We start from the raw sequence: 12778 nt of genomic DNA, 5'->3' as shown, positions 1-12778 counted from the left end.
CTGCTTTATATCCATTGCACAACAAAACGAGCAATCGCAGAGGGACGGGATACATGCAAAGAATGTGGGACCTATGGATGCTTCGGAACCCACAATCTAGGTTAACAACGAAATGACTGTTCAGCCCAGTGTTCCAACATCCGTAACCAGAAACTACTGTCACAACTAGAGATTAATGAGGTACAACAATAATGCTACAGCAAGGGGGAGCCAGGATGACAGGTCAGCGGGGGGATGTCATCATCACCCCCACCAACTGAGATTAGGTACCAAGCCCCAATCGATATGAACAGCCTCAATACAAGAGCTGCTGACCTAAGAAGGAAGATCGTGAACCAACGAGCTGATGCACAGTATGGCAACAGTGTACTGAAGATACTTGGGTACCACCTAGACATGGACATAGAGCAAGAGAAACGATACCTTTCATGGAAGAGAAGGATGGAGGTCAATATAAAGGCAACAAAGAGAGAAATTAGCAAGCTGGCAGAGCTGCAGTGAGGAAACATGGTGAAAAAGGTGTGAAATACACCAAGCTATCCATACCAGAGACACTTGAAACTGCCAAACAAAGGCTAACAGCTCTGGTCACCTGACTGAAGAGATACACCTAAGACATAGAGGCAAGGAGAATAAACAAGATGTTCTCCAGCGACACAGCCAACGTGTTCTCCCAGTGGCAGGGGAACAATTACCAACCAGGCCCACCAAGAGCAGAGATGGCAAAGGACTGGAGGGATATATGGGAAAGAGAAGACACTGATGCCAATGAAGACAATGGCAAGTGGACCTGAGAACTGACCACAGGAACCTCCCAGAACAAGAACCATCTCAATGGCAGACGTCCAAGACAGAGTGTCAAAGATGAAGACCTGGACAGCACCGGGCCCCGATATGATCCACAAACACTGGCTGAAAAAGCTAACTGCACCCCATGAATGCCTTGGAGCACAGACGAACCAGTTGCTAAGAGATGGGATGCACCCAGAGTGGCGAACCCAGGACAGTCCTGGTCATGAAGGACCCCCAGAAGGGACCCATCCCATCCAACTATCGACCAGTAACCTGCTTCTCCACAACATGGAAGCTCCTGTCAGGTATCATAGCAGCTAAGATAAGTTAGCACGTGGGTCAATACATGAATGGGGCTCAGAAAGGAATTGGCGCTGACACCCGAGGAGCCAAGCACCAACTACTGGTTGAGAGAGCAGTTGCCCGAGACTGGAAGAACAGACAGACCCGCCTGTGCAGCGCCTGGATTGATTACAAGAAAGCCTACGACTCAGTGCCACACACATGGATACTAGAACATCTGGAACATCACCAGTAAACTGAGAGCCTTCAGCAGAAACTTGATGGAGATATGGAAGACGAACCCAGAGGCCAACTCAAAGCCAGCAGCCCAAATTAACATCAAGTGTGGCATAAACCAAGGAGATGCACTGTCACCACTCCTGCTCTGCACCGCCCTGAGCCCCTCAGTCAGATCATCACAAAGAGTGGTTATGGATACCGGTTCTGAAGCGGGGCAATGATCAGCCACCTACTCTACATGGATGACATCAAGCTGTATGCCAGGAATGAGCTAGAAATTAACACGCTGATCCACACTACCAGGATCTACAGCAACGACATAAAGAGGTCATTCAGACTGGACAAATATGGCCGGATGGTATCAAGGAGAGGCAAGATGATGAGAACTGAAGGGGTCGACCTACCAGAAGGGAACACAGGTGATAATCAGAGCAGCTACAAGTACCTTGGGATCCCACAGGCTGATGGAAGCCACAAGGAGGTAGCAAGGAAATCAATCACGGCCAAATACCTCCAGAGAGTAAGACAAGTACTGAGGAGTTAGCTGAACGGTAGGAACAAGGTCCAGCCATCAACTACTATTCTACAATTCTACAATTTCATTTAGCAGACGCTTTTGTCCAAAGCGACGTACAACACAGGCAAGAATTCAGACTTAAGGAAAAACCCATAGTAGCGCAAAAGTGCTTCAGTTGTGATTTGGTCACAGGTACTGCCATCTAGTGGCAGAAGAAGTGTCGCCCCTCCCACCCTCTTTTTTTTTTTTGACAAACATACAACATCACACAACACAGTTAGTGCTACATAGTCACTAAGTGCTGGGTCTTGGACCCTCTGACTTATTCTGCCCCACAGGACAAAGAGGAGAAGAGTCAGGTTCAGTGCCTCGGTGCTCTCTGAACAATTGAGTCTTCAATTGTCTCTTAAAAGTAGAAAGGGACTCAGCAGAACACACAGAGTTCGGTAGTTCGTTCCACCATTTGGGAACAACAGAAGAGAAGAGTCTGGCGAGAGATTTGGAGCAGCGCGGGGCTGGAAGCACCAGGCGTCTTTCGCATGCAGAGCGTAGTGAGTGAGAAGGAGAGTAGACCTGGATCAGGGATCCCAGGTAGGCTGGAGCCGTTCTTGTGATTGTTTTGTGAGCCAAAATGTCAACATGTATGTACTGCTGGACATCAGATACCTGCTGGGATCATAAGCTGGAGAAGGGAGGAGAGGGAAGCCACAGACATAAAGACCAGAAAGCTCTTCACTATGCGTGGAGGGTTTCACCCCAAGTCCAGCACCCTGAGGCTGTACACTAAGCAGAAACAGGGAGGACGAGCGCGCATTAGTGAGCATCAGATCCACTGTCCAGGATGAAACATCAAAAATCCAAGAGTACATCAAGAAGATGGCCCCTTAGGACGAGCTGCTCAGTGAATGCCTCAGACAGCAGAAACCTGATGAGAGTGAGGAGACAGAGGAACAGGTGTCGACATGCAAGCCCCTACACAGCAGGTACAACCACCAGATTGAGGAAGTGGCTGATATCAAGAAGACCTACCAATGACTAGAACACACCCTGGACTGAGAGACAGCACAGAGGCACTCATCATGGCAGCACGAGAGTTATAGAGGCCAAGGACTACCACACCAAACCAGACCAAAGGTGCAGGCTGTGTAAGGACGCTCCTGAGACAGTCCAACACATAGTGGCGGGGTGGAAGATGCTAGCTGCAAAAGCATACATGGAGAGGCTAAACCAAGTGGCGAGGATAGTGTGCAGAAAAATCTATACTCATTATGGACGACAAGTACCCAGATCCCAATGGGACGTACCACCATAAGTGGTCAAGAACAACCGCGTTAAGGTGCTGTGGGAATACAGCTTCCAGACTAACAAACAGCTACTGGTAAACCAACCTGACGTCGAGGTGGTGGACAAAGTCAAGTCAAGTCAAGACAAGTCAATTTCATTTGTATAGCGCCAAATCACAACAAAAAATTCTCTTTTGACACATTTTACTGGTAGAGCAGGTCTAGTACCTCACTCCTTCAATGAATCTACACCCAGCAATTCTCCATGAGCAGCACATCCTGCAACAGCGGCGACGAAAACCTTCCTTTTAACAGGCAGGCATGTCAAGCAGACCCAGGATCAGTGGGGATGGCCTTCTGAGGGGAAAGAGAGCAGGAGAGCAGGACAGAGACAAAGAGAGATAATGGTGGAAGACAGAGAGAGAGAAGGAAAGAGAGGGACAGAGATAAAGAGAGAGAAAGGAGGAGAGACTGATGGACAGACGGGGACGTGAGCAGGTGGAGCTATGGGTGGCAGCTGGAGCCTCTTCAGGTCTGGAGCCTCCTCCAGCAGCACCAGAATCTGGGATGAGGGGAGCCCGAAGGCTCCGGAGAAGAAGACTAGTTAGTAATACGTATGAGTATGATTTATGTATGACACATATAGGAGGACAGAGAGGAGTAGAGAGAAGCCCAGTGCATCATGGGAGATCCCAGCAGTCTAAGCCTATAGCAGCAGATCGAAAGGGCCAGCCTAAGCAGCCCAACTATAAGCCTGATCAAAAGGAAGGTCTTAAGTCTGCTCTTAAAGGTTGAGAGGGGGTCTGCATCCCGGACCGAAACTGGGAGACGGTTCCACAGGAGGGGAACCTGATAACTGAAGGCTCTGGCTCCATTCTACTGCTAGAACTCTAGGAACCAGCAGTAACCCTGCATCCTGGAAGTGAAGGGTTCTAGCTGGATCATAGGGGACTCGGAGCTCTGTCAGGGATGAAGGAGCCTGACTGTTGAGGACTTTGATGTTAGGAGAAGAATTTTAAATTCTGTTCTGAATTTGACAGGGAGCCATGCAGAGAAGCAGTCCAGGAGAGACCTGGTCTCTGCTACCAGTTCTAGTCAACACGCGGGCAGCAGTGTTCTGGACCAGCTGGAGAGTCTTTAGGGACTTATTAGTCCAGCCTGGTAGGAGGGAGGTGCAGTAATCTAGCCTGGAAGTGACAAAGGCATGGACTAGTTTTTCTGCATCTTCTTGAGCCAGGATGTGTCTGATCTTAGCGATGTTACATAGATGGAAGAAAGCAGTCCTAGAAATCTGCTTAATGTGGGAGTTAAAGGACAGATCCTGATTGAAGAGAACTCCTAGGTTCCTTACGGTCGTGCTGGGGGCCAAGGTGATGCCTTCCAGGGTACCTATCTCATTAGATAGGGTGTCTCTAAGATGTTTTGGGCCCAGGACAATGACTTCGGTTTTATCAGAGTTTAATAAAGGAAATGATGGGTCATCCAATTTTTTCTGTCCTTCAGACAGGCCTCCAGTTTAGTCAGCTGGTTTGTTCCATGTGGATCATTGATGAGTTAAGCTGAGTGTCGTCTGCATTGCAATGAACATTCATGGAGTGTTTCCTGATCATGTGACCTGGAGGAAGCAGGTACAGGGTGAAGAGGACTGGTCCAAGACCCTTGTGGAACAACAGAACTGACTGTAGTGGTCTCAGAGGAACCATCATTAACTAGTACCAACTGAGATGACCTAGTAAATATGACCTGAACTAGTTTAGTGTGGTTCCTTTAATACCAGTGACAGGTTCCAGTCACTGTAGAAGGATATGGTGGTCAATGGTATCAAAGCTGCACTGAGATCTAATCAGACCAGCACAGAGACCAGTCCCTCATCTGGTACCAGTAGTAGGTCACTGGTACCTTTGACTAGTTCTGTTTCTGTGCTAGGATGAACCTGGAACCTGACTGAATCCTCCAATAAGCTGTTGCTGTGGAGAAGTCACAGAGCTGTTTAGCAACTGCATTCTCCAGAACCTTGGAGAGAAAAGGAAGATGTGATGTTGGTCCGTAGTTGGTAGAACTTCTGGATCCAGGCTTGTTTTTGGAGGAGAGTTTAATTCCTGCGACTTGAAAGGACTGAGGGACGGAACCAGATACCAGCGCCACATTGATCACATCTAAGAGGGAAGGGCTAACGAGGGGAGAGAGTCTTGGAGCAGCTTAGTTGGGATGGGGTCTAGGAGACAGGTGGAGGTTTAGAGAAGGACATTATTGAACTGAGCTCATGAAGGCTGATGGGAGAAAAACTATCCAAGTGTGTGTCTGGTCCTCCAGCTGCCTCTAAGGTTCTGGGTTCTAGGGGCCATGTTGTCAGCTGATGGCAGCAGGAGAAGACGTTTCTTTCTAATTAGGAGAATTTTGTCATTAAAGACGTCCATGAACTCTTTGCTGCTCAGGGAAACAGGACTACTTGGTTCAGTAGAGCTGCGGCTCTCTATCAGTCTGGCTCCAGGACTGAAGAGGAACCTGGGTTGTTCTTGTGTTCCTCTGTTGGTGCTGAGTAGTCGGCTGCTCTGGTTCTACCAAGGGCTTTCTTCCAGGTTCTAAGGCCATCTTGCGCCATCTTCTCTCCAGTTTCTGGGTTTCTTGTTGAAGTTGTCAGGTTCAAGAACCGTACCAATGTTCTTGTTTCCTTGGATTCATAGTTTTCTCTTTTAGTGGGCCAGTAGAGTCCAAAGTTGATCCTAAGGTGCCTGCTGCTCTCTGGATAAAATGATCAGTTTGGGAGGAACTAAGGTGGACAACAGCGCCCTCTGTTACAGTGGGACATGACACTGAATTTAGCACCAATGGAACCACTTCCTTAAATCCAGGTGTGGCCTGATCAGACAAACATCTGGAAACTACAGTTTTCCTGAGTAGAGTGTAGTTGATCAGTCCAAATTCCAAAGTGATTGATTGGTGGTCTGATAAAAGCGTTCTGTGGAAACACAACTAGATGTTCAGCTTCAGTTCCACATGCTAGGAAGAGGTGGAGGTGTGGTTGTGACAGTGAGGGGGTTCATGGACAGACTGATGGACACCAGTTGAATCTAGAAGAGAGAGAAATGCAGCACCAGACTGTGGTTATCAACATCCTCATGAATACTGAAGTCACCTCCAATCACGACTTGATCTGATTTCGAACTAAACTGATATAAACTCTGAGAATTCAGATCAGAATCCAGAGTAAGGACCAGGAGGACGGTACTCAATAATCAATCAGAGAGGCTGGAGAGTTTCCAGGCTGGAGGAGACAAACTGAGAATCAGGCTTTCAGATGAATGGAAACTTGTTTTGGGTTTGGGATTTATTACTAAACTGGTGTCAACAATGGCAGCAGCGCCACCTCCTGGGCCAGTGCCTGGAGGAATGTGAGTATTAATGTGACTGGAGGAGTGGATTCATTCAGACAGCAGTGGAGGGCAGTGGTGATAGATGTGGTGACACCAGCTGACACCAACATCAGGAAGAAGGAACACGAGAAGGTTGAGAAGTACCAGGGGTTAAAAGAACAGCTAGAACAGATGTGAAAGGTCAATGCTGACGTGGTTCCAGTGGTCGTAGGAGCACTTGGGGCGGTGACCCCCAAACTGGGAGAGCGGCTCCAGTAGATTCCAGGACCACCACATGAAACCTCAGTCCAGAAGAGTGCAGTCCTTGAAACAGCAACATAGTGCGTAGAACCCTCAAGCTCCCAGGCTTCTGACTCCTGACCTGACACCTGACTCCTGATTGTGTTTCTGGCACCTGTGTCTAATCACTCCCCATTAGCACTGCTTATACTCCCCTTTGTGTCTTGTATCGTCACCAGTTTGTTGATGTTCCTGACTCACGTTCCAGCATTTTCTTTCAGAGCCACAGTCACAGCCTTGTTAAGAGCTGAACCTTGCTTGTTTTTTGACCTCGCCTTCTGCCTCACATTTTGGACCTCTCTGCCAGGTTTGATTTCCCACCTGTGTACCGACCTCTGCCTGGAAATAAAGCCTGCTTGTCTGATCCCACTGCTCTTAGTCCTGCCTTTCTGTGTCCATGTTCATGACAAGCGGAGGACACAAAAACATATATGTGAGTGTGTGTGTGTGTGTGTGTGTGTGTGTGTGTGTATGACCAACACTAATATAGTATAGTCTCCAGGTGTAAGGGACTCCTGCTCTGCAATGTCCTCCCACCTCAGAGCTGATGCTGCTACAGGAGATGTGAGAGCTGAGGGCTCAGTCCCAGGTCAGCACCAACTCTTGGAGTCTCAGCCAAAATGTCTGGAAACAGGAGTGTGTGTTGCTGAGTGTGTGAAGCAGGACCACTCGTGTGTTCTGAAGTCTGTCCTCCATACGCTTCACTCACACTGAATGCTCGCCTGTTATACAGCCTTTCTCCATATTTCTCAGTATATTCATTCATTTGTAAAATAAATGAATAATTATTGGAGTGAAGCCAGAGCTTTTTTGTTCCTGAATGTTGTTTGGAGGCAGGGACTTCCACAGAGGGAGCATGTACCTCTATTGGCTAGTCTCAACATAGACTGCAGTGTCTAAACACCTGCACTGCACTTTAACCTGTGGTTGATCGGGTTGGCTGACTAGGCTTAACTTTTTGACCTATTGACTACATTGATGAACTCCCCACATGACTTGTTCTCAGTACATTTTACACGTTCCACCCCTGTTGAGAGTGATGCTTGCCAAGCAGCTTGGAGTTGCTGTCTCAGTTGTGGTTTGTACACTTGTAAAGAGAGGCAAAGGTAAATCAATACAAAGCCGTTGATGAATTAAAAGAACACCGAGGTGGATGATTGTCTGGAGAAATTGAAAATATTGATTTCAATTTACCAAATGTCTTTCACATCTGTTAATGTCCTCGCTGAAATGAACAATTAGGCTCTTTTCGTCTTGTCCTTCACTCACTCACATTCCTCAGTATGTCTTTTCTCCCCTTATCCAACAATCTGGGTCTTTTCCACCCTAATGGTCAAGGGTGATGACTAGGTGGGGGCGGGGGGCGGGGGCGTGTTGGTGTTGTGTTTGTTTGGCAGCAGAGATGACAGGCAGCTGGCTTATGTGACTCAGCAGAGTTCTGGCTATAAACAGACTCCGCCTGGTTGTATGTTCCTTGAATGGGAAGTAGAGGAGGGAAGAGGTGAGCAAGGTTAAAACCAGAGGGAGGGGAAAGAGAAATGAAGATGCTGAAGAGAGTGAAGGACCAAGATAAGGAGGGTGGAGATAACAGAAAGCAGATGTGACAGATGGAGAGGGACATGTCCTCCTACCTGCATAGAGCTCTGGGCTGTAGACAGCGCTGACCACTGGATTCAACTTCCAGCCTGAAAGAGGCAGCAAGGGATTTAGTTTGATTATTGTTGTCAAACATCGACTAAAGACACTGACAAGGACAACTGAACCTAATTTTTATTTCTTCACGATCTTCATAATCTGCAAGTTTTGGACTGCATTAGAACTTCTATTCCTGCCATCACATGTCATCATTCATGAAATGGATGTCAGCATTTCTGTCTGTTGTGGTCAGGGCTGTTCCCAAGAACATTTTCCAAGCTGAGTTGTTGATCACCTGTGAAGAATCGAAGCTTCAGTCAAATCAGTGTGAATAGAAAGCAGGTCGTACGAACTCAGCAAACACGAGCTGCAGAGATTTGTAGCAGGTCAAAAGCTCAGGAGGGACTCAGTTCCCAGGTGATCAGCCAACTGGTTGTGGATTTTTGCAGATTTGGTACTTGACTATTATGGGCAAATCTCTGCAAATGTGGAAGTTCTTCCAGGCGCTGGACTCGTCAAACCTGGCTTTGGTCAAGCGTCAACGGCAGGTTCGGATGAGAACGCCACTCACAGAACTATCAAGTTGAAGCTCAGTCTGAGAGTAAGTGATGACTGTCACGCTTTGTTCATGAATACAATGCACCACCACTACTGGCTTATTTGGGATAAATGATGAAGCCTCATGAGAAAAACACAACATCACTGAAAACTGATTTGGGTCTCGATTGCCATAGCAACCAATAAAGCTGGGAAGACCCCAAGCAATCGGCTCAGCTCGAGTTGCTGTACTGACATATTGACATATCGATCCAGGTAATAAGAGATGCATCAGACACAATTAAACTATGAAAATCAGGTTGACATTTAAATTCAACATTGCTCTGATGTCAAAGTTCAGCGATTACCATGTTTAGAAGATGTTGGATTTTTTTTTTTATCAGAACAACTAAAAAGGACAAACTAAGTCAGTTGATGTCAGTATTCTAGACTGAATGTTGCTCACCTGTTGTCACAGCCTTCATTCAACCAAATAACAGCATCGAACAACGTTGGTTGTGAACGCAGTACAGAAAACTGCACAGAAGTCAACTGTGAGGTATTGTCAAGTATCACAATCACCTGCACTATTGAGTACCACCCTCTCAAATGTTTCACCAAATGAGATCTCAACCTTTCTCTCCTCAGACTCACAAACCTCTGAACCTCAGTAAAGATACAGGGTCCATTATTTTGGTGGACCTGAGGAGTGCACGTGTGTTTAGCAGCTTAGCATTCAAAGACTGCTAAATGCTTCTTAACAAGATGTGCAGCAGAGGAGCTCCTTCAGGCGATGTCACAGATGCCACCAACCAATCCCAGTGCATCCTTATGTAAAAACAGACTTACCATTTGCATATGGGTTGACTGCCTTCTTGTTTGTCATGACTCGGGCTGTTGCATTGTTGACCTACAGCAGGTAGAGAGAGAACTTGTGACCAACACATGCCAGCACAGGAAGTACTCTACTATTAGAGGAAGTGTGCATGCATCGTCTCTGAGGGTTGAAACCAATCATCAAAATAGAAGCAGCACACTATGTCATGACAAACACTCATGTCACTTGTGTATTTTCAAAATGGCATTCAGAGACGCTGAAATACACATTCAAAACAAATCAGCTTTCAATCTCATTTGCATATTTTCTATTCACGATGTCTGTCGGCATGCGCTCCCCAGCTCCGTCACAAGTCAGTAACACATACAGACAAAATTATCAGAACAGCAGGCACACTGGGTAAAAAAAATGTTTGGTTCAATGTGGAGATGCATGCATGGCAAGAGAAGGAAGAGGAGGAGGAAGTGAAAGAGAAGCACATGTTTTATGGGGGCATTTTCAGAGCACGAGAAGATCTGTCATGATGAAAGCAACACAGAGCATTCACACCCAAACAGCCTCTCATTTGTTGCAAGGATCATCATTAAGATATTAAGATAAAAAACAACCAAAGAAAACAGATGTATCAAACTCAAAGTTATCAATCATCCTACCAAACCATTCCATATTCAAACAACAGCTGAAAAGGTAAATGACAATAAGGGTGCATCATAAAAAACCAATAAACCAAGGATGGACACATGGGTTTCCAACAGTCTCAGAGAGAGGTGCAAACCAATCATCTCATCTCAGTGTTGCTGGCACACGCAGCTTCAGGAGAACACTCAGTGAATGGACACCAACCGTCACGCAAGAAAATATGTCAGTCAAACAGCATCAACTCAACAACAATTCCAAAAGAAAGATCACGTGAGTTTTAGCGTTGCAAACGTTCCAAGGAGGGGGGAGGAGAGAGAGGAAATGCTGGCAGAATGACTTGCTTGCCCAGACTTACCATTACCAAGCCTTTTGGCCCCGCCCGCTTGTTTGTGTACTGTTACCGTTGTAACTGTGTTGGATTGGGCCCTAAACAAGCTACCATTGGAGGATGGTGGGGGAAGGAGGGGATGAGAAAGGAATAATCTTATTCAGGAGGCTAAGAAACATTCCACTGCATAAACTCTCTTTAGGCTCTCGAACAAGCTGAGAGCGTAACTCCACCCAGAGGTCGACTTGGACCAGAAATGTCCCTCTCACTTCACAGCCTTATAGTAAAGACGACAACTCCTGTCCCAGACGTGGGAACACCTCTTCCAATCTTTGTAGTTCCTTTTACCTGAATAAAGTCATTATCGTCTGAAACCTCATCAACTGTAACATTGAATGACTGAACTTGCAACAAGTTTCAAAGAAATCTAATAAAAGCTGTTGAGCTGTTGATGGTGAACACTAAAGGGCAGTTAAAGAGTCCAACATGGGCTGGTCCACTCTGCTCATGTGAGATTAAACATTACAAACTACTTTTTAAAGGTGCATTTTTTATAATTTTCTCATAATGGCTGTAAGGGACTAAGGGCTATCAGTAGTTCCATTTTATGTCCTAAATAAACAGGCTAAAGTCCAGGGAGGTGTTCGACGACCATAAGCTAGTTAGATGGTCACAAGCACGTCAGGGGAGAGAGAATTGGAAACTGGTCCAAACTGCACGGTGAGCGGCCTGGGATCAAAGCTAGAGATCCAGCTGTGATGACCTCTGGATGGTCACAGCTTCAGGTACCTCAGCAAGTCACAGGAGGATTGTCTGTTGATATGACTGGTTGAGAACATGATGGTAAATTGTGATTTGACACGTACACAACTTGTGGCAAATTGCCTGAGATGTTTCAAGACATATCGAATGACCCAGAAGAAGAAACGCACGAGCAACCACTCATCTATCACCTCCAGATATCAATGGATAGTGCTACTCTGGCTACAAGTCAGAAGATCAACATGAGGTTGTTGGGTGGAGAGATGAGGAAAAAGACCAGCACATGGTGAGAGCTGGAGAGATCCACCCTGGGTGGACGGTGATGAGATCCTGCTGGTCCATGACAATGTCAGCCATTGACATTACTCTGTGCCTGGAACTTGGACTGTTCTAAAACCCTCTGAAAGATTCAAACTTCCACCTCAGCTTGGCAAAGTTGACTTTTGCTTCACTTCTTCACCAGATTAACTTTATCCCCTAAATGGAGGAAACTATATTGAATGGCTAGCTGAGGAAAAGCTCCAGTCTCCAGTGCCATGAACCAAAAATGGGTATTCTCATGGTGAAAGTGCTGTATGAACACTTGTGCTCGAGTTTGATAAGGTTGAATACAGAATAAGAACCACAAAGTGCAGTGAAGTGTCCTGGATACTTTGGCCACTTCAGTATTTAAACAGTCCTGGAGGAGAGGAACAGTCCTGAGTGAAGGATCTCAGTACTGTTCATGAGTGATGAGTGTTGATAGCTCAGGGCAAGGAGGATTGAGTCAATGAAGTTGTGAAGCAACTGAAATTAATTTCCTTTGTGAGAATTTAGAGTTGTGGGGGCAGTGTGATACTCCTTTGAGTTGTCCTTCACTTGACAAGAGAGCCTGGGAAAACCCATTAGAGCCTGGGGTTTTGGTCCACCTGGCCTGTCCTGCTTCAGAATCTCCCTGAGAAGAAAAAATATTTGGGCGAGTTTCCTTTGCCCACTGTCAGTGCAACCAAGATAAATGGCCATCTGTGAACCCACTGGCTATAAACATCTTCTGGGGGGCAACAGCAAAAATACAGGGTTTTTGGAGGTAACTGGTCAATATCCAGGCGGATAATCCCATTCACCGTGTATAGTTTATTGTCCAATAAGCAATAACTCTGTGACCGAATGGTTTCACACCATACAAATAGGGGCCAAGGGCCTGGACTCCATTCAGACTCTGTACCTGCCCCTCAACAGGATTGGTTGATACTTCTACTAATGACTCCACCCTCTAATTATAGATGTAAGGAT

At 46.4% G+C, this 12778-nt stretch overlaps 1 protein-coding gene across 3 annotated transcripts in view; it reads right to left on the bottom strand.

Moving 5' to 3' along the window:
* rbfox1 (RNA binding fox-1 homolog 1) overlaps nucleotides 1-12778 on the bottom strand; it is a 138650-nt gene that overhangs the window by 45281 nt on the left and 80591 nt on the right. For all 3 annotated transcript variants that reach the window (XM_086186070.1, XM_086186071.1, XM_086186072.1), the window contains exons 6-7: nucleotides 9789-9849; nucleotides 8399-8452 (exon numbers count right to left, since the gene is read on the bottom strand). In XM_086186070.1, the coding sequence (XP_086042196.1) occupies nucleotides 8399-8452; nucleotides 9789-9849 (115 nt within the window). The remainder of the gene's footprint in view (nucleotides 1-8398; nucleotides 8453-9788; nucleotides 9850-12778) is intronic.

The sequence above is a fragment of the Aulostomus chinensis genome, chromosome 18 (assembly GCF_037954235.1).
Source record: "Aulostomus chinensis isolate RoL2024-O1b breed Wild chromosome 18, RoL_Achi_v1.0, whole genome shotgun sequence".
Taxonomy (NCBI): Eukaryota; Metazoa; Chordata; class Actinopteri; order Syngnathiformes; family Aulostomidae; genus Aulostomus; species Aulostomus chinensis.
The sequence above is the reverse complement of the archived record's forward strand: the minus strand, read 5'-3'. Positions and strand labels throughout refer to the sequence as shown.